Source organism: Trachinotus anak, unplaced genomic scaffold (genome assembly GCF_046630095.1).
Source record: "Trachinotus anak isolate AG129_WGS33_773 ecotype Australia unplaced genomic scaffold, CSIRO_AGI_Tana_v1 ptg000015l, whole genome shotgun sequence".
Taxonomy (NCBI): domain Eukaryota; kingdom Metazoa; phylum Chordata; class Actinopteri; order Carangiformes; family Carangidae; genus Trachinotus; species Trachinotus anak.
This window is the reverse complement of record NW_027273866.1, coordinates 1889166-1915060: the sequence shown is the minus strand read 5'-3', so window position 1 is coordinate 1915060 and position 25895 is coordinate 1889166. Positions and strand designations below refer to the sequence as shown.

At 42.2% G+C, this 25895-nt stretch overlaps 1 protein-coding gene across 1 annotated transcript; it reads left to right on the top strand.

Moving 5' to 3' along the window:
* Positions 1–2126: 2126 nt before the first annotated feature.
* eif2ak4 (eukaryotic translation initiation factor 2 alpha kinase 4) lies at positions 2127–25201 on the top strand. Its single transcript, XM_071497467.1, has 39 exons — positions 2127–2489; positions 2615–2730; positions 3774–3876; positions 3960–4133; positions 4610–4690; positions 4784–4932; positions 5033–5133; positions 5239–5396; positions 5485–6023; positions 6938–7053; positions 7423–7577; positions 7695–8131; positions 8233–8296; positions 8404–8493; positions 8574–8696; positions 8792–8896; positions 9086–9149; positions 9249–9328; positions 9499–9600; positions 9692–9742; positions 9851–10087; positions 10767–10842; positions 11193–11314; positions 11594–11643; positions 12211–12379; positions 12994–13110; positions 13261–13326; positions 13438–13608; positions 13690–13824; positions 14080–14187; positions 14579–14707; positions 18107–18193; positions 18396–18508; positions 18602–18660; positions 19143–19246; positions 19949–20017; positions 20945–20989; positions 21922–22037; positions 24746–25201. Exons 1-39 carry the CDS (start codon positions 2361–2363, stop codon positions 24801–24803), a joined length of 4968 nt encoding a protein of 1655 aa, XP_071353568.1. The 5' UTR covers positions 2127–2360; the 3' UTR covers positions 24804–25201.
* Positions 25202–25895: the final 694 nt, after the last annotated feature.

Genomic DNA, 25895 nt, shown 5'->3' with positions numbered 1-25895 from the left:
AACTCCATATTTGTGCCACCCACTTAACTGTATATTTTCCTTGATGTACACTGTACCTTATGAGGTAATACTCACATCTATGCAGGAATTATACAAACATTTGACAAATGATTTGTTAATACTGCATCACTCCTAAAGAAAATATCATATATGGTCAGATCAGAGGGAATGCAGATCATGTATTTGTAATGACAAAATCAATGTAATGATTCAGGCTTTAAGCTGAGGAAGAATGACTCAGATGTAGAAAAGTAGTACATGATATGTTTGGTTATATCATAGCTGAAGGTATGTGAGAGCATTCTTCTGCTCCACACTGCCCCAGCAGAGACCTATTTATAGTTATATTTCCTCTCTATCACCACAGATAGAAGCTGGGTACAGCTTAAGTATCTCATAGTTATTTGCTAGACAAAGAAGACTTTAATAGATTGGATTAATGCTGTTTTGATACATGAAAAAAGAGGTCTGATTCATGATCAGGCTTTTCTACCAAGCAACAGTGAGAGACAGTGTTCTCTCTGAGGCTTTGTAGATAAAGATGCCATTGAAAAGTGTCTTATTTGTCTCTGGAAGAGTTTTGTCAGGTCTAACAAAAATAGTCCTGTTGATGTCATGAGGACTATTTGAATTCAGGCATGGAGACTATAAAAACTGAAAGTCTGATTACAAACTGAGGGTGTGGGTCTGAAAGATTGCGTGTACTACACACTACACCAACTACATTTACTACATAGTGAGTAAAGGTGTTGTTGGTTGCATTGTAGGAAATTTTAGGATCCAAGACTTTGAAACACACTAGGGAGTAAAGGTTAAAAGATAGCCTATGTTGGCCTCTTCTGTTTGGATTTCAACCATTGTTTAGTCCTCAGAAAACTGAACGTTCTTATTCCAAAATTGGTAGTTCTAGACCCACAATTGCAATAAATCTACTGCATCACTGAGACATTTGTCACAGCAAAACCAAAGCAGAATGACATGGGTAATAAACCTGCTTAGTCTAATATGCCCTTATTTGGCTCCTAGATGACCAATATATATTTTGTGTATATATGTCCTGCGAAGGCTAGATGACCATCCTGATGAGATGTGCATAGAGGCTTCGTAATGTTGTTCTCCCCCACTGCTCCACTGTGCCAATATAACCTGCTCAACTCAATGGAGCCTTTGCGGGATGTTGCATATTGCAAAGTTTGCAGTCCACTTTAACACCCTGAAGACAACAAGTGAATTAACATGAAATTGTACTTTTAAGTCATGACAACATTTTCATGCAGCCTTCACAAATCAGATGGCACGGTCTGTTCATTATACATCTTACACAAAGGGCTACAACATTTCCTGTTTGGCAGTGTGCTTCCTCTAGTACTCGCAATATCACATTGCATTTTAAGCCCATGTCATCTCTGGTTGTTATATATTTATTTGTTATACATTTATATACCCTTATAATAGCTAGCTACGGCCAGGATTGATGAATGTTAGCACTACAACTGCTACAGTACTAACATTCATTAATCTTGACCTTTGACCCTCTCACTGATGCATGATCAATATTTCTTTTATTTTGTATGAAGAAGAGCCAGAGTTCATTTACTTAAGTAGAGAACTAAAGTAACTTGACTTTAGTTCAAGTTACTTTACTTAAGCAGTTACTTTTGGTGCCACTTTATAATTTCACTGCACTACAGATGTAAATATTGTACTCCTCTACATACATATTTATATATATAACACAAGATACTTAAACAAAGGGGAAATGCTTTATATTATATATGATAAATAATATAATTTAGTACTCACAGTTACTGAGTTGGGTACTTTTCTTTTCATACCAGAGGTAGGCTACATTTTGTCAGTCATACTTACTTTTACCAGAAGAACATTTTTACTACAGGATTTTTGGTGTATTTCCGCAGTGTGGCGTTTAGACTTTGGCCAGAGACAGCTGAGAATAATAGTAATAATGATAATAATAATAATAATAATAATGTATAGAGTATCTTTGCTTTGGCTAAAGGTCTGAAGCAAGGATGTATAATCCCTCACTCATTTCCGCCATCTAGCGGCCATTTTGGAAAAACGCTAGCAACGTGATGACGTTTCAACTGCGACACAACCCTCTTGCTTCAGCAACAGCCATGCGCCACTTGCAGCAGCAATGTTATGGTCGCCCCTTGTGTTAACCTGGTGGCCACTGAGTAGTTAATAACTGCGAGTTGTTCGTGTCTGCTGAAGTTTGAGTCCGCGGAGAGACGGAGGGCGGCGGGGAGAGCAGCGGCGGAGCTTCTTCCTGCTTCTGTGAACGGCTGTGTGAGAGTGACGGGACAGGAGGACTGCCATGTAGCTGAGGCAGAAGAATGAGCAGTCAGCACACTCCAGCAGATGGGACAGACGACTACACAGTCCAGCAGGAAAATGAGCTAGAAGCCCTCGCCTCTATCTTTGGAGATGACTTCCAGGATCTGCGGAGCAGGGATCCGTGGAAGGTAGCCAGAGATTTTAGCGTTGTGTTGTAGTGAGGTGATGGTGGGTGTTAGTTGACGTATACGCCACTGCTACCCGAATTAAACTGAAGTGATCGACAGTGAGGATTGGTTGGCTTTACTTTCAGGTTAAGAGGCCTCCAGAGGTGCACCTCTGCCTGCGGCCCAACGGGCTGAACAATGGGCAGGAAAGCTATGTGACTTTGGACTTGCAGGTCAAATGTCCTCCTACATACCCAGATATGTGAGTACTGACCCCCTGACCTTTGCCATGAATTCTCTAAGGCCATTATTGCCACTGCTTTGCGAGGCCCCAATGCTCATAGTGACCAGCAGCTCCAAAAATTGAACTGAAAAAAGGCCCTTTCACTATTAATCTTTCTGTAATGAAGTTGCCCCCAAAAGCTCCAAATTCACATTTGTAGAAACTGAATTGATGGAATAAAGACGATAAAACACAACAGCTCTGAAGCATTAAAATTACACTGCTGATGTTTATCTATAAATTAATGAAGGTGTAGTTTCAAAAGAGTTTTGCACTCACATGTTCTAACACTAGAAATAAACTGACACCATTTAGCCATAGATCTTTATTTTGTCTCTTGTATGTGAAACAGTTTTTCTGTTTTATGACACCGGACCAATTTCAGAGGAATCTTATCACTGTAATCTAATCTATAAATCAAATTTAATGTAATACCGGTTATTCCAGGCAGTTAGGTGTCTAGGAATGGTGCTGACCAAAATGTGGCTGCAGCTCACAATATCAACAACTGTCAAGCACTAAACACTTGTTAACTTTTTCTTTAATCAGATTCATATCTGAGTTTTGTTAGTTTTAGACGATTTTAGACAATCAGGCAAAAATACTTGTAAGGCTGCTTGAATACATTTTTTATTTACAAGCCAGGGAGCCCCTGGTTTAGACTAGAAGATAAAGCACAATTTTGTAAAAAAAAAAAAACATGTATGAACACATTACATAAAGTATGGCTTGAAGGAAAGTCATTGACAGCTCTACCGCAAATAAATTAACTTATATTATAATCTGCGTATACCCAGTAAACAATTTATTTTGGTTTTATCCCCAAAGCCTTGCATGATTATAAAGGCAGTGCGAAAGATGCTGCATATTTTTCTAAAAAACTGAGCCTCTTAATGTTCAAGTGCCTGTTGGTAATCCAGGCACAGTCAGTACAAAGATCCAGGGTGGAGCTCTAAATGTTACCTCAGTGTTTACTGGTGATCATTCAGTCTTGGTAACATAATATCCTGGGGCACTGACAGGCCTCCGGAGCTGGAGCTGAAGAATGCCAAAGGCCTCTCAAACGAAAACCTCCAGACCCTTCAGAGTAAAATCACCAAGATGGCAGCGATGCGATGTGGGGAGGTGAGGATACACATACACACACAAGCACAGACACACATATACACACAGACTATTACTATTAACCTCTGTACCTGTCCACCCAGGTGATGATTTACGAGCTAGCGGACTGCATCCAGGGCTTCCTGAGTGAGCACAACAAGCCTCCATCGCGCTCCTTCCACGAGGAGATGCTGAAGAACCAGCGGAGGCAGCAGGAGAAACGAGCCCTGGAGGAGCAGCAGAGGATAGACCAGCGGCGCAGACAGGAGGAGGAGATGGTTAGGAAGAGACACAGAGAGCTGTTCATGCTGGATTAGTTTTATCAGGGGCTGTGTGCTAATTTTACTTCTAAGGGATTTGTCAGGCACATTCACAAAGGATCTTGAATTTACTCCTCCGGGAGCAGCACAGTTTATCTCATCTTTCTGTGCAACTTAAACCCAATCATTACACGATCGCTGAAGTCACTATCACATAAGTAGCAGAATACATGAGCTAATTAATGAAAAATAAAAAATAAAAATACAGAATAATATAATTCTGCTGCACACTTTGTCATAATTTCTTTGGAAAAAAAACTGACATGGGATTAATTTTGGTGTCTTTTTAACCTAGTTTTCTTTTATTTATAAATACTGATGCTATGACACATCATGCGTCCTGTTTGTATCTCCTGAAATAACTGAACCTGCAACTGCCTACAGATGTTCTGGTTAAACAGGATGTTGACTGAGGTATTTTTCACTTTTTGTAGGAAAAAGAGATTATGGCTGAAATCCAAAGAAGAGAGGAGGAGAAGCGAGAGGAAAAGAGAAGAAAGGAAATGGCCAAACAGGTGCCTGAGTCACACAGTTTCTCCATAGAAAAGCAGTGAAGCTTGCAAATTTGTAGTTGTAATGGTCCTTTTCTGTGGCATTAATATTCACAGGAGCGCCTTGAGACTATGGAGCAGCCAGTCTCTGCTAACTCATCCCTGTTAGGGAAGAGCCCGCCCAGCCCAGGAGTTCCTTCTGAATTTACTGAAGCTAAGAAAGGAGTCGGTAACCGCCGGCGGACTACCTCAAGCACACGCCACAGGTACACAGCGAGCTACCTGAGCGCATTCCAAGTACAGTAAAATGCTTCTCATGTTCAAGAAATATTATAATAACGCTTAGAGATGGTCCTGTTTCACCAGGCGCGACACATTTAATGAAGACAACCATCGCTCACAGGAGCTTCTTCACTTCAACAGCAGCACTTTTGGAGAACTTGTTGTCCACAGAGGGAAAACTTTAGGTGAGAGCTGCCTGATATGATGTAGATATTATGGTGCAAAGTGGCCTAATATGGCTGCTGGCATCTTGCTTGGTACATTGGTATGTGTCTTCATATTTCTGACAGGTGTAAGCGAGAGACTCGGCCGGAGCATCTATTATGGATTTGAGGCAAACTCAGGAGACTTTGTGGTCATCTACGAATGGTCGCTGCGCTGGAACAAGAAGATGGGCAAGTTCTTCACCACCCAGGAGAAAGGAAAGATTGAGAACTGCAAAAAGCAGGCAAGTTGGTCTGTTACACCTGAAAGCCATATATTATATATATAGTTGCGCAAAACTGTCACAAATTACAATCTGAATTCCTGTGTAGATCCACGGGGCAGAAAATGAGTTCAACTCCCTCCTGAAACTGGATCACCCAAACTTGGTGCACTACATGGCACTGAGCTCTACTGAGAAGGAGGACTGCCTGATGATTAACCTGCTGGTGGAGCATGTTTCTGGGATCAACTTGAACCAAAGTCTGCTCAACCACACCCCGGTCCCTTTGGATAAACTCTGCCATTACACGGCGCAGCTGCTCGCAGCTCTCGACTACCTTCACTCCAACTCTGTCGTCCACAAGCAGCTGGGGGCCTCCAGTGTGCTGTTGGATTCAGAGGGCAACGTTCGACTGACTGATTACAGCCTATCGAAGAGATTTGCTGATATCTGCAAAGAGGACGTTTTCGAGCAAGCCCATGTGCGTTTCTCTGAGGTCACAGCGATGCCGTCGAAAACGGGCAAAAAGGGGGACGTGTGGAACCTGGGGCTGATGCTGCTCGCTCTGAGTCAGGGCAAAGAAGTGAAGGAGTATCCAGTGACGGTGCCAGCCAGCCTGCCTGCCGACTTCCAGGACTTCCTCCACAAGTATGTATGGATGGGACACCTCGCCAGCTTCTTATATGACTTTACTAGAGTTTTATCTGTTTACTGTAAATCATGTACTGTATACTTCGCATTAGTGCTGAGCATTCTCCAAATCTGTTTTGTTTGGCCTCCAGGCAGCCGTGTCTACAATCATGTTATTGTTAAATGTACTTTTTGTTTTGGTTTAAAAAGTCTGAAAGTAATTTCATAGGGCAGCAACCAATGATTGTTTTCATTGTTGATAAATCAGCCAATTATTTTCTCAATTAACAGATTAATAATAATAATATCCTAGACCCCATGGTGACATCATTAAGTGTCTTGTTTGACACTTATTCCACCTACCACAATGTAAGACCAAGAAAAGCAGCAAATTGTCAAATGTGAGAACCTGGAACCACCATATGTTTGGGATTCTGGCTTGAAAAATGACTTTACCAATGAATCAATTTTCAAAATGGTCACATAGTTGATCTTCATAGGGCACAGAAATGAATGGAAAGCAGTGAGTGCCTGGAAGGGAGGAAAAATACATTCAAAACGAGGACTATGCCTTGGAAAGTGGTTCGCAGTAATTTGAAACAAATGTGATTAGTTGTAAATAGGCTAAACACGCAACAAGACTGGTTTGTTCCTTTAGGTCAGAGTGTTTTATAGGCTGTCTGACTGCTAACATTGCTGGCTGTTTAAAAATGGTTTCTTTTTAATACATAGTTTTCATTACAGGCTTCACTCCAACAACCTAACATGTTGGTCTCATTCAGATCATCAGATGCAGTGTGTCTGCTTTGTGTTGTCAGCAGACCACAAGCACAGTGTGGATTAGCACAACAGAAGAGCTTATTCCAGATCAGTGCCAGAGGCTACTGTCCAGTGGAACTGTCCATTGTACTGCATGTGTCTCTGTGTTATAGGTGTGTGTGCCTGAATGATGCTGAACGCTGGACAGCCCAGCAGCTGCTGGACCACTCCTTCCTCAAGCCTCCCTCACCTAAAAACCTGCCACAGTACCAGGATGCCAGCCCAGAAGGTGATTAACCACACCTCCATGTACAATATGTAAATGAGGTGGACAAAATACTAGAGACACCTTTGAAAATAGGTCAAGCACCAAAAAAAAAAAAAAAAGACCAAGCAAAAGGATTCTATGTGACCTAGACTTCAACAAACAAGTCAAGTGCAGGTTTCTACGAAAACTAACATTTTGGTTAAGCAGTATTTACTAGAACAGCAGCTAATTAACTGTTTTCAATATTAGGCGTCCAAGCAACTAATGCGTTCATCGTTGCGGAGAATATTCGTGCCGATGATGAATGCCGAGCTTGAATTTTTCACGATAAGAATACCAACTCTTAAGAGACAATCCAATATTCCATAACTTTTTTTAATGTCATCTCAGATCTCGCTGTGGACTTTGCATCATCAGTCATTCCACGGAGTCACATCCTCAATGCTCCATTCAGCTCCGGGGTGCAGAGGCAGTTTTCACGTTACTTCAATGAGTTTGAGGAGCTGCAGCTTCTGGGAAAAGGAGCCTTTGGTGCTGTAATTAAGGTCCCGACCTTTATACCTACAACAGCTTTATTGTGAGATGACATAACACTGGCGAGACAGCTGGCTGTGATTTCATAGTGTCCGCTTTGTCACTCTTTCCCTCTCCTGCTCCTCCAGGTTCAGAACAAACTGGATGGTTGTTACTACGCAGTGAAGCGCATTCAGGTCAACCCAGCCAGTAAGCAGTTCAGACGGATCAAGGGCGAGGTGACGCTGCTCTCGCGCCTTAACCATGAGAATATCGTCCGCTACTACAATGCATGGATCGAGCGGCACGAGACGCCCTCCACAGGGGTGCTGACCAACACCGACAGCTCCGAGCCTCAGAGCGGGGCCGACAAGCCTCCACAGGGCAGAGATCCTCCGCAGCGCCTCAACGAACTCGGCCTCCCTGACAACGTGGAGGATATTGCACCGCCTCCGGTCCTGTCGAGCTCTGTGGAGTGGTCCACCTCCATCGAGAGATCCTCCAGTGCCAAGTGTGGCGGACACCAGTCTAGTGATGATGAGGATGATGATGATGATGAAGAGGATGTGTTTGGTGCCTCCTTTTTGTGAGTTTTTTTTTTTTTTTGATGTTGACACTTGCTCCTGCTCAAATCTTTCATTCACCACTTTTCTTGTTGTTTTTTTTTCTTTTTTTCTTTGCATTTAGGCCATCAGATAGTGACTCGAGGAGTGACATCATCTTTTCCAATGGCGATGAAAGCCTAGATGAGGTGTTGCATGTTTGAATATTGACCCTTTATTATTTATTTTCTTGTTTGTCTTTGTTAGTGTCTGCATTTTTCACAGTGTAATAAAACATCAACGTGTCTTTCCTCAGCTTGAGCCGAGCAAAAGGCCAGTGACTGAAACAACGGAGAGCGCAGGCTCAGATCGAACTCTCCTCATACCATATTACTTGTACATACAAGTAAGCTTCGCCTCAGTGCTCAATTTTTACCACAAGAGGTCTCTGCTCCACATATAAATCATGTGTTCTGTTCCCAACAGATGGAATACTGTGAAAAGAGCACTTTAAGAGACACGATAGACCACGGCCTGCATCAGGACCACAATCGGTTATGGAGGCTGTTCAGGGAAATACTGGACGGCCTCGCTTACATCCACGAGCAGGTACAGTAAACCAGTGACATAAACATTACCAAGAAAGAAGCCACGAATTTATGACCCATGACCAAGCACAGCTCTTTTTGGTTCTTCTCCAAAAGGGGATGATTCACAGGGACTTGAAGCCTGTCAACATCTTCCTTGACTCTCAGGACCATGTGAAGATTGGAGACTTCGGCCTGGCTACAGACCACCCTGCTAGTGTGGTATGCAGCTAACAGCTTTAGCCTGCTGACAGGCTGGGTGAAGCTGTTAATGTGATGGATTTCTGTGTAGCATTGAAACTGTGTGGCTTTGTATCATTGATTCTCTTTATATTTATCCAAACTGTAAAGATGTAGAAAGACAATGATGAGGATTTAATAAACCTGTGAGAAAATGTTTATGTCTCTCAGGCTGCAGGTAAATTTGAAGTGGAGGAGAGTGGTTCTGCAGTGATGCCCAAACCGGACCCAACAGGTGCAGAGAGTTTCAGCACGTAACACTGATCTTTGATAACTGTGGTGCATGAGATGGATGTTTCAATGCTTTGTGTTACCTTTGCATCACTGTCTACAGGTAACATGACAGGCATGGTTGGGACTGCCCTCTACGTCAGTCCGGAGGTTCAAGGAAATACTAAAGCCACCTACAACCAGGTATGAATTTAAAATTTTGATCTAGTTATCAGTTGATAACCACAGAGTTACCTGGCAAAATACAGTATATTTTAACCTTGCAGATTTGCCTCTGTGTGACTTCTGTTTGTTCTGTAGTTAACACCACCTTAATTTTTTTAATGCTTATTTTTTTACTATTCTGTCCTCAGAAAGTTGACCTGTTTAGCCTGGGAATCATCCTCTTTGAGATGTCCTACAGGCCCATGACCACCGGGGCTGAGCGCATCTCTGTCCTGAGCCAGCTACGTATGGTGCGTCCAGTATCAGAGCTAGAAATAAACAGGGGAAGTACTTTAGGATGTGCAGGGCGTCTTACTCACCTCATCTTTTTTCATGCTGCAGGAGTCCATCATCTTCCCTGAGGACTTCACTGCATATGAGCAAGGGACTCAGGTGAGGAATGGCTATAGCATGCAACTGATAGCAATCTTTCTCCCTCCCTAAAATTCAAATCTAACAGTAGAATATCTCCTTGTGTCTTTTTTTCTCCGGGTCTATCAGAGGAAAGTGATACAGTGGCTGTTGAACCACGACCCAGCCCTGCGGCCCACCACCCAGGAGCTACTGAAGAGTGATCTGCTGCCTCCGCTTCAGATGGAGGAGTCAGAGCTGCACGAGGTGTTGCAGCACACTATGGCCAATATCAACGGCAAGGCCTACCGTACCATGGTGAGCCAGCTGTTTGCTCAGAACACCTCACCAGTCATGGATTACACCTACGACATAGACCTTCATAAGGTATGGCTGTTGTTTGAGTTGACCATGCTTTTGATAGTGTTTTTTCTTTTATTGTTCCTCCATTTTCTTTTATTGTTCCTCCATTTATTGTTCCCCCATGCTCGACATAGGACCGTTAGGAGTGTTTTAAATGTATTTTAATAAAGCATGTATGATTTATTTGGTGTTAAAAACTAGATTATTGAGAGGTTTGACTTGTGGATGTCTGCTGCAGAACTAATTCAAGAGCATTTTTCTGTTATATTGCACATATTTTACACAAAACCAGAAGCCAAGGTTATGTGTCTGACCACTTTGAAAATGTAGGGTTTCACTTGATTTTGGTAAAAATAGAATTTATTTAATGTGCCACTGACTTCAGAGACACAGGTAAGACTGCATCATCTTCTTGCTGCTTGAGTTTATTTGAGTGTGTGGGTGGGCACCTATAGAACCACAGTTAATTATTGTTAAATTCACACTCACTAATCTCAGTTCTAGTGGTTTGGGTACCAATCTGAGAGAATTATACCTGACTCTTTCCCACTTCTGCCTTTAGATGTCACTGCAGTCATATGAATGGCTGCACCAACCGCTGCGTGCATCTGGTCTGTATATAACAGAGCAGCAGAAGGCCTGTTAGTGCTTAATCAATGTCTCCTGATCCCTAACAGAGAGTGTTTGTTTGGTCTCCCTCCAGGGTAGCTTCAGCTTCAACAGTGCCAAATTGCAGCAGCATGTGTATGAAACAATCACCAGGATCTTCAAGAAGCATGGTGAGTACACTGCGCTTGTTTAGTGTGTGTGTGTGTGTGTGTGTGTGTGTGTGTATGAGAACATGAGCCTTTGCTGCAAACCATTTGTACTCCTGACCTGCTCTAAGCCTGTTTTTAAGGACCCCAACATCTGCTCTACCGAGTGGCAGCTAAACAATAGGTGCACTGTTGGGCAGCTTAGATTCTGTGCAGGTGCAAGTGTTATTTTTGTGCACACACTGCTGATGATGTCCAGCTGCACTTATTTATTTATTCTCGCTTTGTATCTGCTCACATGCATCAGTTCTTTCAGGGTGAGGGTTATGTTATCGTATGCAGATGTTGCAGTGATGCACAGTGTTTGTCTTCAGGTGCAGTGCGTCTCCAGACACCACTGCTCCTCCCCAGAAACAGGAAGCTGTACGATGGCAGCGAGATGGCCTGCTTCATGGACCACAGTGGAATGCTGGTTACACTGCCCTATGACCTTCGCGTGAGCCCAACACACATGCATACACATACGACACACATGCAGGTGTGCGTCTCCGCACTTGCACACAAGCTCTAATTATCCAACTATTTGCATCAGCAAATGCAAACACACATGTAGTGTGAGGCTGCAATCAGCAGCCACCTTAAGATCCTGCTACCTCGGGAAACCCTGAGGACTAAATGGTTGTTTCCACACTGTGATTGATTACAGCCTGGTATGCTCTGACTTCACTGTCATTATACAAGTGTACCCTATGTCTCAACCCTCCTTTCACCTTAGATGGCGTTTGCAAGATTTGTCACCCGCAATAATATAACACATCTGAAAAGGTAAAGTTCTATGACTTAAGAGATATTCATGTCATGCTTTATTTATGCATTAGTGATGATAAGCACCATTTGCATGGTATTTGCTCTTCTCGAAATGGCCTACACAGTCCTTTGCAAACAAGTTCATTATGTAACTTACTTATGAATGACACTGTATGTTTTACTGTATGAAATGGAAATTGTGCAACTGTGGCTAAATTCAATACTGTGTTGCGTTTTTTTCTTTTCTTTTTGCTTAAAAAAATCTTTTAATGTAAGTAGTTACAATCATGAAGTTTCTTCAGTGTTGTTGGAGAATACAAAGTCCAATGTCCACCAAATAAAAGTTCTTTAGCGTTATCACCAATAGGGCTAGTTGGATTAACTATAGCATCACTTGTGTGCCTTTTTGATTACTTTGAAAAACCCTGACAAATTCACTGTATATGCATGAGCAGGTTTTGAACAGAGCACATACCAAGATCATCACTTAAAATGATCCATTTTCTGAATCTCTTGAGAAACCTGACATTCATATTGAGAATAAACACAATGTGTAATGTGTTTCTCTTCATCATCTTGCTGTAGGTACAGCATCGAACGCGTGTTCCGCCCCAAGAAGCTGGATCGTGCTCACCCAAGGGAGCTTCTGGAGTGTGCCTTTGACATCATCACACCCGTCACCAACAGCTTGCTCCCTGATGCTGAGACTATTTACACCATCTCTGAAATAGTCCAGGAATTCCCTGCACTTCAGGTTACACACATGAACGGCCTGTACCTGAAAATTATCCGGTGAACTGACAGTTTGTGCTCCGCTGCCCCGTCTTGATTCGCTTAAACAGAAGAATGTGTTGATGGGCTGGATGCATCATTGTTCTTTATTTTCCTACGGATGCCATCATTGCACCCAGTGCTGTTGTTGTTTTTTCCCTTTTTACTTCCCTCTCACATTCCTAACATACCAAAGTCTGTGTAACCCTGACAGATTTACACTGTATTTATTATTTACATAGTGAATCTGTTACGAGCAGCTCTGTCCACTTCCTTCCCTGCCTCCCAGTACAATCCATTTCCTGTCCACACATCCCAGTGCTGCGTCAGTCTCCAGTCACAGCATTCCTGTGCATGTCGCACGAACCCAGTCAACCTTGGGTCTAGCCTCTAGTTCATCTCTCACAGATCCTCTCCACCACCCAGCTCTTCGTGTGAAAGCTTGTAAGGATATGTGAGTCAGACTTTATGAGAGGGCAGCCGGACACAGCAGTCATTATTCACTGAGGTGCTCGTTGTGCAGTAGTGTTCTTGGTATTGTTGATAATTGCAACTGAGTGGGTTAAAGGTGTGTTTGCGTGTGTTTTGTCATGGCAGGAAAGGAACTATAACATTTACCTGAACCACACCAGCTTGTTGAAGGCCATCCTGCTCCACAGCGGGGTCCCTGAGGACAAACTGAGCCAGGCCTACAGCATTCTGTGTGATGCCATGGTCAGTGCAGGTCACATGTGCATCACAGATGTTGTGCACATTGTGTGTCTGTTGTTGATATCCTTATTTAAACATATACAGTAGTGTATTTCTTTCCCCAAATATGGTAGTATAACATTTCTATGACCTTTTTTTGTGTATTTGCTTTAGAATGAAAAGCTGACCAAACGTGAGGTGGAGGCAAAGTTCTACAACTTTTCACTGTCAACCAACAGCGTGAGTGTCCACCGGGTGCATGAACCTTCTGTAAAAACAATCAGTCGTGCCACAGCACACTTGTACTCGCTCATAAACGTCAAAATCTCTCCTCTCCTCTGTTGTGTCCAGTTGCAGACACTGTACAAGTACATAGAGCAGAAGGGAAATCTGCAGGACCTGGCGCCACTGCTGACATCACTCACCAAACATAAGACCGCCGTCACCCAGCTGGCCAAGCAGGGCCTCAAGGACCTGGAGGAGCTCACGGTGCTTCTGCGCAGACTTGGAGTTAAACTGCAGGTGATTGTTAAATTCAGAATAAATGCAGGTTAAACATGTTCATTTTCTCTCCTTTTAACGCAGACGTATCCCCCTTTGTAGGTGGTGGTCAACTTAGGCTTAGTGTACAAGGTGCAGCACCACTCTGGGGTCATCTTCCAGTTTGTGGCTTTCATCAGGAAACGCAAGCGTACTGTACCAGATATACTGGCTGCTGGAGGACGCTACGACCACTTGGTAGGTTTTTACAGCCATTCATCCAAATTCCACATTAAACTGGCTGCAAGTCATGACAGAAATCCACAGCTATTATTTAAAAAAATGTGGTCAAAACCTTTCCTTCCACGTATGCGTGTACTGTATGTCAACCATATTTTTTTCCACCTCAAATATAGGTCTTCTGTCTGTATTACATTAATTCCATATGATGGAGTGTTGGTGATGCAGTTGCAGTGGTATCTTTATGTGGTTTGTTCTGCCTGCTGCTGCTAGATCCTGGAGTTCAGAGGGCCGGCTTCCACAGCACCAGTCCCCTCTGCAGTAGGGGCCAGTGTGGCCCTGGACAAAGTCTGTGCTGCTATGGCCAACATGGAGGAGCCAGTAAGAGAGAGGCACACACACACACACACACACACACACACACACACACACACACACACACACACATACATGCTGAGATCTGACATTCTTGATTATTGTAATGAAGGAGCAGCAGACAGAGTTTCATATTTAATGATGCCTTATTACAGCAGGCGGTCGCCACACAGCCACTTTTAGAAACATGTTAATAACTATGATCACTGCAAATCTTGACGCCGCAGAGTTATTATTGGAGATGTATCATAATCTATATTCCAGATTCAGAATGTGAAAACTGCACATAGTTTGAAGAGGGAGACAAACCTTGAAATGGCTCATTTATTACAAACATGCTATTTTACTCGAGTTCACGACACCTTTCATTATTTGACTGTTTTTGTCTCTATGTCAGCCATCAGTGAGCTCCTGCGATGCCCTCGTGGTCCCAGTGGGACATTCTTCAATGTCCAAAGCCATCAGCGTTGTCCAGAAGCTGTGGAGCACTGGCGTCTCTGCAGACATCGCCTACGATGTCTCACAGGTTAGTCCTGCATTCACTGTCTGACTGGTGTCGGTTTTGATTGAAAGGTGCTCTATGAAGTTTTCTTATTAACAAAGTTATGTTTACATTCTGTGCTATGTGCCAAAATGTATCATGTGTTTCCTTGAAGTCATAAAAACCTGCATTATTTGCAGCTATTTTCACTTCCTAGCAGGCTTTTTCTTTGTTTCCATTACTGCTGCATCACTTTTTTCCTTAGTACGTTAACACCTCCTTTAGATCTTTGCAATAGTGTGAAATCATTAGCCATAAAGGCTGAAATCTTTGGGTTTTTTTCTTGTCACTGATTGGCCAAAAGATGGAGCAACATTTGTGGTGACAAAAGCATGATTAAAAATATCACAGAATGCAGACAGTCAACATGTATATGAGGAATAATGCAGTAGAAATGCATTGCAGCTTCTTAAAACCTAGTTAAGTAAGAGCCCTTAAGGCCAAAGCCTAAATATATCTCAGCTAAAGGAAGCAGAGTCCACCGCTCACTAAGTCACTCCCTTTCTGTTGTTTCCGGACTTGTGAAAGGAAAAAAAATCCACAAAGTGGACTTACATAGAGCAGCACTCTACATGCAGTAGTTCAAGCAGAAGGATTTCATTGAGTTTGTGTTGCTAATGATTATGTAACTGAGCCCTCGTGTTTGTTGCATGTGTAAACTCAATCATGTTTGTGAGTTTGTAGATCCCTGAATAGCAACAACTCCCCCCCCCCTGTAGTAACCTCATCCCACCCACAGAGGGCAACACCTGACTTCTGTTCTTGGAGGGAAAAAGCCCCTCGTCTGTCAGCAACAGACTTATCGTGACAGCATCAGAAACAGTGAACATCCCAGAGAATGAGCTGCGGTTGTGTTTACTTTGAACAACACAACATCATCTGTTAGACAAGCTTCCAATAAAGTTATTTGTAGAGCTCTTGTTTGCGTAAATGGTGCTGTAATTAGAGAAGAAACAAGCTGAGATCTGTCCCTTCAAAGTGAACTTATTTATCCTCTGGTCTAAAACTCCAGATGCCATGCCTCTGTCACATTCTTCATGTTTATGTGACAAACTGATCTCAGCTCTGTTTGTGTGTGTTTGTGTAAAACACCCCTGCTGGCATAGTCCCGTGCCCACATTTTAATACTCCTTGTTTTTGCCTCCCTTTACTCTTAATAACCTCTTGTTGTTTTAACTCTCCACTTCTTCAGTGGGTAAGTGTTTGCTTTAATGGTCTTCATTGTCTTTTGTTCTGGCCCAGGACAAATGTGATTGGCTGCCTTCTTTCCCCCTGAGCCCTTAAGAGCAATTAGGAAAGGTTGGGTTCGGCTGAAAACAAGCAGCATTAAGTTCTAAACTGTCAATGGTGTTTGTGTGCATTCTTGATTATGTATGCAGGCCAGTGCTTTGACCAGTGGCGAGATCGGTGAGAACGCCTTGTTCGGACCTCCTCGCTAGACTTTTTGTTAACACCTTTCACATGCTGGCCTCTTAACAGACGGAATCTGCAGCTTTAATTCATCCTCAGGAGACGGTTCCACTCTTTTAGCTTTTATTAGCCAAATATGGCAAAGACCTTCCACATGCGGTCAGCTAAGGCGCACGGCCCAGAGCTGCCCATCAGCTTCCAGGCAGTGACTTCCCGTTGACTTAATTTGTTCTGTCAATGAGTAAGTTGTAGGAGAAGAGGAAGTGTTAAGGTTTACATGATGGTGTGGCAAACTGGCACACATACACACACTTGTGGTACACTGCAGTGTTTGTTCTGTCCCACCATGAGCTCCTCTTGCAGAGGACCCAAAGTGAAGTTAATGAGAACAAATTGGGCTGAGCCAAACATGTACATACTGTACATACACACTGTCATGGTTGAATGCATTACCTGAATACACATTGGCTTTGGTTGTGAGCCTTAACACTGTGCACACACTCTTTTTGTTCCAAGCTAAACTCTACTTAAACTGAATGATTACTGCTATAGCGGAATTTTTCAGCATTCCCCCAGAACAAGCCCTCATATTTAAAGGTACCATCCGCAAGAATGTGAAGCAATTTACATGTTTTAATCACTTTTTCAGTGTAGCGCAGATGTAGCGTAACTTCCCTGACTTTCTTGGTTACCTCTAACAGCCTGTGGACTAATTTCTCTGTAAAGAACTCGGGATTCATTTTCTGGGTAAAACCAGGATGTGATGTTTATGCTTCCTCTCGAGTGCCTAGCCACCAGCTAACGTTTGCTTAGAAATGGAGTCTGCTAATAATAATGAACAACCGGCTCCCAGCACAGAACAGGGTCCTTTGGACCTGTTACTTTGTAGATTTGATGTACATTATATCCAGTCTGACGTTCTTCATCCCACAACCATCGTCTGTATAGTTTATGATTATCTTTGTCTCAGTGCTCGCTTATGCCTAACTACAGACTGCGTGCAACCGCGAGCAACATGATGCTGACTGCAGTTCACTTAATGACCACCAGTGTCATTAATAACAAGGGTTTTCTAAAAGTTACATATAGTTTCTTTAAATGATTTCTTTAACTTTCATGCTTTAGGAGAGTGGTATCTCAACCATGCCTTTTTTCTCGCTCTTTCAGCAACCATATCAGTCACAATCTGATGTGCAACCGTGACACTTTAATCATAAAATTCCTGTAGCTTGTAATGCATGTAATGTTTTCGAGCTTAACTTGTGATTCTTTTATTGGTCATCAATGGAAGAAACACTGTATAACTTGTATGAGGGCTGCAAGCTATCAGCAGTTTGAGTTTCTCAAAAATCCAGCTCTGAAACCTGGAGGAAAGTTCATTATTAAGCCTGTGCAGCAGGACTCTAGCAGGACTCTCTAGACTCCACTGAATGGCTCATGTGTGTAGTGTATTGTCACTATGAATATTCTTATGTATGTAGTCAAAAAATATGATACACCTATTTCAGCTATTTGTAAGTTTTGCTATTGCTACATAGCTAACGTTAGCATTAACAGCTGTTTACTTACCAGTTTAGAGGACATGTTGCGAGTTCAGCATCAAACTTCATTCTTTTATTCATTAAGAGTTGTCTCCAGCTGTGGAAAACAACACCAATGTTAATTCTTCTCTCTACCATGTCTTTTCTTCTACTGAAGTTAGCATGCTAACCGGTTAGCCCTGGCCCATCTCGTCACTTTCACATAGCAACTCACTGTCGCCTCCAATCTGCCCTGACGACGCAGCGCTGCTCAGAGGGCGTATTAACCCCTCTTGTCTTGTAAATGCAGTAATTGCCAAAGCTCTTGTCATGTGACAATCACATGACCATTTGTGAAAAGAAACCATGTTCAACAGCAGAGAAAGCTTACAAAAAAAACACTCAAAGTGTGCTTGTGTGTGTAATTCAGCCTTTTGTCATTTCGTGTGTTCAGTCTCAGGAGACGTTGTTGGACCACTGCAGGCTTTCTGGCATCACCTGTATGGCCCTGGTGTCTGACAAGGAGGGAAACTATGTGAAGGTAAACCAGCCTGTCAATACAGCAAAGTATCGTTCAATCCTGTCCAGAAATTCTTTGACCAAATAAAACAAATAAACAGCTTTTCTTCACTAAAGAAACAGCCTTTCTTCGCTAGTAGCAAAGCAGATCACTGTGCTTTCCAAACTGTTTAGAGGGAAGGTTGTGTACAGAAGCGCATGTTAAATAAATCTTCTGTCTTCAGGTGAAATCCTTCGAGAAGGACAGACAGTCTGAGAAACGGATTCCTGAGTCGGACTTGGTGGACCACATCATTCAGAAATGTCGGACGAAATTCTGTGAGGAGAGAAACATCAGGTAAAGAAATTTTGTTTAAATGTACCGCTCAGTTGAATGATAGGAACACGTCAAGGGGTTGTTCTTATAAATGTTGTCCTTGTGCTCCTGCAGAGAAATCTCTGAAAGCATGTCTCTTCAGAACCCCAAAGGATCACTGCTCAACACCACAGGTACTGTATTCAGCCCCGTCTGATTACCAGCCTCCTCTTTACAGTCAGCTCCTATATGCTGTATATTTGTAACCTCAAAGCCTTAGTGCAGCGTGAAAACAGTCCCCCCTCTGTTTTTGTACAGTTGTGCTTTGACTCCACCAAAGCGCTCCATGTAGTTAAAGTGTTATATTACGAGTAGAGAACTCTGTAATGAATGTGGTATCTGTAAAGTAGGACTGATGCTAGAGTTGCATTTAGACCTCTGGCATTTAACTGATTTGTTACGCAAAGGGAGGAACAAATAAAAGAATAAGCTCAAGTGTTAGATTTCACACCACGTCTGGCACAAACACACAGGTAGCCAACAAACTGTTCCATTTTAAGTGTTGAGCAATTTTCATTATTGTCATGACTTTTAGGTGTGATTAACTGTTAACTGGAAATGTAAAAAGTCTTATAGTTGGATAAAATGTGGAAATGGTCCTTTATTTGGTGTCCAGGCTCTTCAGAGCAGCACGGGAGCAGCAGCACCATGAACATGAATGTGAACGTCATCAGCCCGGAGAAGGTTTCCTCCAGTACTAGACGACGCTATGAGACTCAGGTTTGTGATGCGCACACACACAAAACACACACAAAACACACAACACACGTTGGTCTCTCTATAGCTTTGAGAACGCTCATTGACACAATGCATACCCTAGCCCCTTACCCTAATCTCAATCATCACAACTAAATGCCTCATCCCAACCATCATCCTAACACTGTCTCGGTGTGGTTATCCAAAATAACTTTTGCCATTCAGACAAGGCTGGCAAAAAGTCTATGAAATATCTTAAACTGACAGTGAACATCACAAAAGAAGTAAACACTGCAACACTTTGTTATAAAAATGTTACTCTCTCTCAGTTTCAGTCATAGGCCTGTAAAGTGAAAACTCAATTTAAACTTAAGCAATTAAAGGTTTGTGTTAGATATGAAGAAAGGTTGTATTGTTATACCTGCACTCTACTTTATTGGAGTCCACTAAGGCAAAGCTGTTATGCAGGATACCCAGCACTTGCTATGTAGTCTCTCTGCAGAGCAGTAGTCACTCTGTGCTTTGTGTCTCTGCGTGTCTGTACTAAACATTTAAGCATTTGCCATAAAGAATATGGTGCCTGTAAACTTGAGGCTGGGCCAGTTGTTTGCTTATAAAATGCTTGTGAAGATTTTTTTTTCCTGCTGCTTTATTTTGATCATGGGAACAATCATTATTTTTTTCCCACTCTTTTCCTTTGTTTTTCTCTAAATCTCTCTTTTCCAGATCCAAACCAGATTAAAGAATCTTGGTAGCAATTTGCAGAACAAGAGCAATGACATTGAGGTTCTGGCGGTAAGTCATTTGTTTGTTTACCCCTTTATCCCTCCCAATCCCACTCCCCTTTTTTTTTTGGCTTTCCCACCTTATCTCATGAATTCATGTGTGAAATCACAGAGCGAGAAAAAGGGCTTTTGATAGCTAAAACTGTAAACATCACCGGGAGCAGCCCTTTTATAGTTATTTGCCTTGCGCTAAAATCCCTAGCTGGAGGTAAGATGGCTGTGAATCCATTCTACTGGCTACAGAACAATGCACACTAAACAGGAGGCAGTCAGCGTGTCATTTCAGGCGATGTAAATGGCTGCCATATTGAGTTTATTTGTGGTTGCACTGTAGATTTATGGTCAGATATTCTCAATGTAAATCATCCCTGCTTGTGTTATTTACCATATTGCAACATATTCCAAATACATTTGTCATCCCTGTTGGAGTCTGGATTGCATCGAGTTATTGAAACATAACAGGCATCATCACCTTGATTCCAGTAGGCAGTCACACAGGCCTGTAATTCTTCGTCGGTGCATGTCAGCACACGTCACGAGCCTTGGTGTCTATCCGTCAGAATGGAACACAACAGTATTCATTTGCCAATGATAAACCCTGGAGGCCGTTAGTCCCTTCCTGGAAAAGGGACATGGAGTGCTTTCAGGCCTTGTGAGAGCTTTGTGAAAGCTGAATTATGAGTAATTTTCTGATGCTAGAGAGGCCTGGATTATCTTGTGTTGAAAGAATTACACAACCTGTTGGGCAGCGGGTGCAAAGGTTGATATTTTTAGTTTGATCATGAACGCAGTGCTCCACTGTGATGTGACCACTTCCTATCAAAATGCGTAATATGTTGTTGTTCTGTACGGTTTGTGGGATTGTTGCAGCGTGAGATAAGGGTCCATTGTGTTTTTGTGTCACCCTGCTTATTTTTTTGTTTTTTATATCCCACAGGTGGACCTGCTGAAGGAAACATTGATCAACTTCCTGTCTCTGGAGGTCAGTGCCCTACTGGCTTCATCAAGAACACTGCAGAGTTAATAAAAAGCTGCATTGTAATGAAGGGTGGGAGGAGGGAGGGGGAGAAGTGGAAAGAACGGCCAACAGAGGTCAGGATTCGAGACAGGAAGAGGGGATCCCGTCTCCTTCCTTACAGTCCTGTCTGATGAGGAGTGGCGTGAGGGAACACCCCGGCCCTTTTTCCATGGCCAGGGAGACCTATTAGAGGCTCTAACTTGCACTCCTTTAACAAGGCTAACATATGCAACACACACATGCAATACGGTTAACAAAACGCACGCTTAAGAGGGTGTTAATATTCACATTCCAAACTCCTGACCAACACTGCACTCATAAAAATCTGGGTTCCCTTTAACATAGGTTAAAAAAAAACTTTAATTATATGAGAAACATGAAGAAAATGCTCTTAACACTGCTGTTATATAAGAAAAAGCCTCCACTCAATAAATGAATGGGCCACCTATATAGTCAGTACCTCATAGCACGTGTTAAAGAAAACACTTTTGGTGTATAAAACGCATGACAATACACAGTGTGTATAGCCAGGCGTGCAGGAAAGGCCTGGTTTAGATATGGCAAATTACACCAAGTCACACAAGGAACCAAGGAAATCTATAAACCTACTGAAGCTTTGTAGCCTCACTGCACTGCTGCACTTGACATGCAAAAATATACTCTGCAGATGAAGAACTCCATTCATTCTTACGAAATGCAGTCTGCTTTTTGATTCGGCAGACTGAACAAACATGTAGAAAATGACAGCTCGCGAGGCATATTGTTGGATAGTCGCCACAATTCCTGACAGTTAAATCAAAATTACACTGGGCTTTGTTCAATTTCAGTGAGTCACATATCCTTCACTCTTGCTCACGCTGTTGTTTTAAACTCTGCTCTTTCTCTTTATTTTCTAGTTTGACAGTGAAGAGCAGTTCAACAGCAGCGTGAAGACTCTGCTGTCTCGTCTCCCAAAGCAGCGCTACCTAAAATCCATCTGTGATGAGATCCACCATTACAAAATTATGAAAAGGTGCGTTGGCATGTGTGATTTCGGGGCAAGAAATTCTTGCACATTTAGTTATGTTTCTTGCCAAGCGAAGCTAGCTATAAAACTGAGAGACTACAGCCACATGTTAACAGGCTGACAGTTTGATGTTTTTGCATGCTAACATTTGCACACAAAGCTGAACAATGGACAAATTAAAATTGCATCACCGAGGTTATAACAACTCAAGTCATATTTTGGGGAACAGGAATATCTGAATCAAGTTTGACTGTAATCCATCCAAAAGTTATCAAGACATTTCACTCAAAACCTCAAAGATGTGAGTCAGTCGTCACCAAAGTCAGTAGGATTTATTGTTCAGGGACCATGACTGTCCGTACAAAATGATGTGGCAATCCATCTAATAGTTCTTGAGATAGTTCAGGATTTTAATTAATGAAAGAAATGATTTTAATATGTAAGAACACTTGAATCAGTCTCGAACAAATCAGACAATTCAAAATGAGGAAATGAAGGACAGAAATCCAAAAGTGAAGATTGCACTTTCCTTTTTCACGTGCTCAGCTTTAGCGTCAAATGTTTTGTATTTAACTTTTTTTTCCCCCTCAAAGGTAAAGAAATAACAGGAACTTGATACATTTTCCGAACAAACAGTTATAGACGTCTCGTCTCAGCTGGAGCCCTCGTGGAAGATGAGCCAGAAACCCACAGCCTCACCTCTCGGCTCACTCCCACATTTCCTGCCACTTCTGACTTGTTTTTATTAAAATGAAACCTGAGGCAAACAGTGAAATACATTAAAGACCACTTAGAGGCAAACTTCCTTTTATGGGCAGCTGCCACTCCAGTGCTCCCACCAAGCCCACACACTCCAGGTGTAACAGTGACAGTCAGCCCTTCAAAGAGAGCTGTTAGACGGATAACTATCGCCTTGCAGCACATTAAATCCTCAGTTGATCCCATTTCCTGAGGTGAAATCTTGAGAAGGATTTTCCTTGTTTGGTCGTCTGATATCTGCGTCTTAACACCCAAGTTGATTGACACTGAGATTGCAGGGGGGGGGGGTTAATGTCTTCCACTACTGCGGTTGTGGATGGAGCGGTTAATAGTCCCAAGCGAAATGTTTTTTCAAATCCCAGGCTAAATCCTCAGTGTTTGAGCTTCTGCTGTTGTGATGCTAGTGAATGCCCATAGAGAGCAACCCTGTGAGGGATTCAGCGGATTTTCTTTCATGAATGAGATGGTAACAAAAAAGAAAAAATTCAAAGCCTCTCTTTCTGGCTTCTCATCTCCCTCTCCAGAGCAGTTGGTTTTAATTTCCTGTCTCTGCTGTGTGTTTGATTTGCCAATGAGAGGGGGGGGGGGTATTTACTGATAAATGAGCGTCATGGAGGCAACAATGGGTATATTCAGCATTTGTTTTTATATGTTTGGTTGTTTTCGTCAAATGTGGGGCAAAGGCAACTGCGGCCAGATGAGTGAGCTGAAGGGCCTGTGTAGTCACTTGGCTGCAGTAAGGTTGTAAACTAAACTCATCCCAAGGGCTTCGTACTCAGTGAGTTTCCACTTCAGCCAGAACTGCAGCGGGCAAGACCTGCGTGCACAACCTGACAACAATACCATAAGCTGCTGCCTGCCAGCTCATCATCTCCAATACCGTTTAAACTGTCATGGTAGTATTTTGCTTGTGCCACATTCACATCAAATGGAAAAGAGTCCTGTGTTGTGAATCTTCACATAATCAGGATGAGTGAATGGTTAGAGTTGGTTGTGTGAGGATTGAAATATTGTTAATAGAACATCATATCTATTCAGTTTCCATTTAATTCTGGTCAACAGTGACAACACTTTTACTGATGTGACATATCCATATTTGTTTTGTTTTTTCTTTTGTGTGTGCCAAGTAAAATGTATAAAAGAGTTTCAAAAAAATCCTCCTTTCTCAGTTGTAATTAAAACTCGGATGTTGTTGTGAAGGCTGTTTGCACTTGGAAGTTGGAAGGTCAATATTACTATAAGTCCAGTGTGACATAAACATGGCATTAGGCACCGCTAACTAAATGCTAACACGACTCACATTGACAACGCTAACATTCCGATGTTTAGGAGGTATAATGTCTACAATGTTCATCACCTTAGGGTGTGAGCATGCTAACATTTGCTACTTAGCACTAAACAAAGAGTAAAGCTGAGGCTGATGATTGTCATTAGTTTTGCAGGTATTTGCACATAAACCAAAGTAGTGGACAAATCAAATTGTTCACCTGATGATGCTGATAGATGAAGAGTCGAGTTGTCCACAAAGCGATTACACTTTAACAATAATTTAATAAGTCATTGAGATATTTCAGTCTGGACCAAAGTAGTGGACTCGCCAACCAACAGACATCACCATCACCACAGCCACTACAGTAGCCTGGCTAAAAACTGGAGAGTAAGTGAGAATAAAAATAAATGGAGTAATTTTGACTTTATCACAAAAATATTTTTTTAGATTTTAACCCTAACCTTAATCTTCTTTTCTACACTGAGGTTTGGTACTTTCTCTCTAGACAGAGTTGAATCCTGTTCTGTCTCAACAGGACTGACCCACGGAATCAGAAATCCAGATTTTGGAAACCTTCCCAGCCAAATTTCATTGCCCTAATTTTGAGATGTTCTATTTGGACATCCTCCACAAGTCTGTTTTTTTGTTGTTTTAAATCTTTAAATTGACATATGTCTTCTTGCAGGGTGGCTGTGGTGGTCCTGTACAGCTACAAGGACGACTACTACAAAATCCTTCTGTGAAAACCAAGGTGTTCTACTTAACTGGGAGACATCCAGTTTTGCTCAAGGCTCAGCAGACTTCCAGAGACTGATTTCACTCCTGGATCTACAGAATCTCCTTGAAGACTGAATCATATATTTTTCATTTGGAAAGTATGAGCCCCAAAGACATTTTTTTTTTAAACCATGTTGAATAAAACGGAGCTATTCAACCCAAACTCCATAACTTTCCCATAGTTCCAGTCTTTTGTGGTCTCCTTAAGACAAAAGTAAAAAAGAGGTTTACCGGACTTTGCCTTAATAGAACTGCAGAATTTGAAAAAGAAAGGGCTTTTTATTGAAGATTAAGTGTCAATACAAGTTTTACATTTCTAATTAGCAACAAGATGGATAGTAAGAATAAATAAGTTTTTTCCACATGCTGTGATGTGATGTGTGTGTTTTAAACATGCATGAGTACAACAGCTGTTTTCACTCTGAGGATGCTGATGATTAATGGTCTACATAATACATGTACCTCTATATATACACAGTGTTATTTATATAATCAGCATCTCCTTATTGCAACTCATACTTATGAATTCAGTTATTGCTCACTTTACTTTCAAAGCCTTGTAGGATTTGCACGATTTTACATTGTCAAGTTCTGGGAAACTCACCCTACTGTTTGCTTAATTGATCCTTCCGGAGAAGCTTCCTCACCTTGAAGTTTATGAGCGAGCTTTGACGGACAAGTCAAAACAACAGTGCAGTCTGCACTCAGGATTATCCAGGTTTCCAGCTTTGGCTGGTTGTCTTTGTGTTTTCCGGTGTTTTATTAGCCCATTGGATAGATGAGGTCTACTTGCTCTTTGCTAGGGCTCAAATCTGTGAGTGCCCCCCCCCCCCAAGAAACAAGCCACCAACACTAAACACATCTGCTTGTGCTACTGAGATAAGAGAACAACCACAGTAAGCAAGAGAAAATGATCAGATTTAAAGAAACTGAGAGAAGACAAATTCCCATTTGGAGCAGAAGTCCAGAACCAGATGTGCATGAGTCTGAAAATGTGCGAGTGACGTAAAAACCACGAACAGATGCCATGTTGGATGACATCACTGCACTTAAGGGGA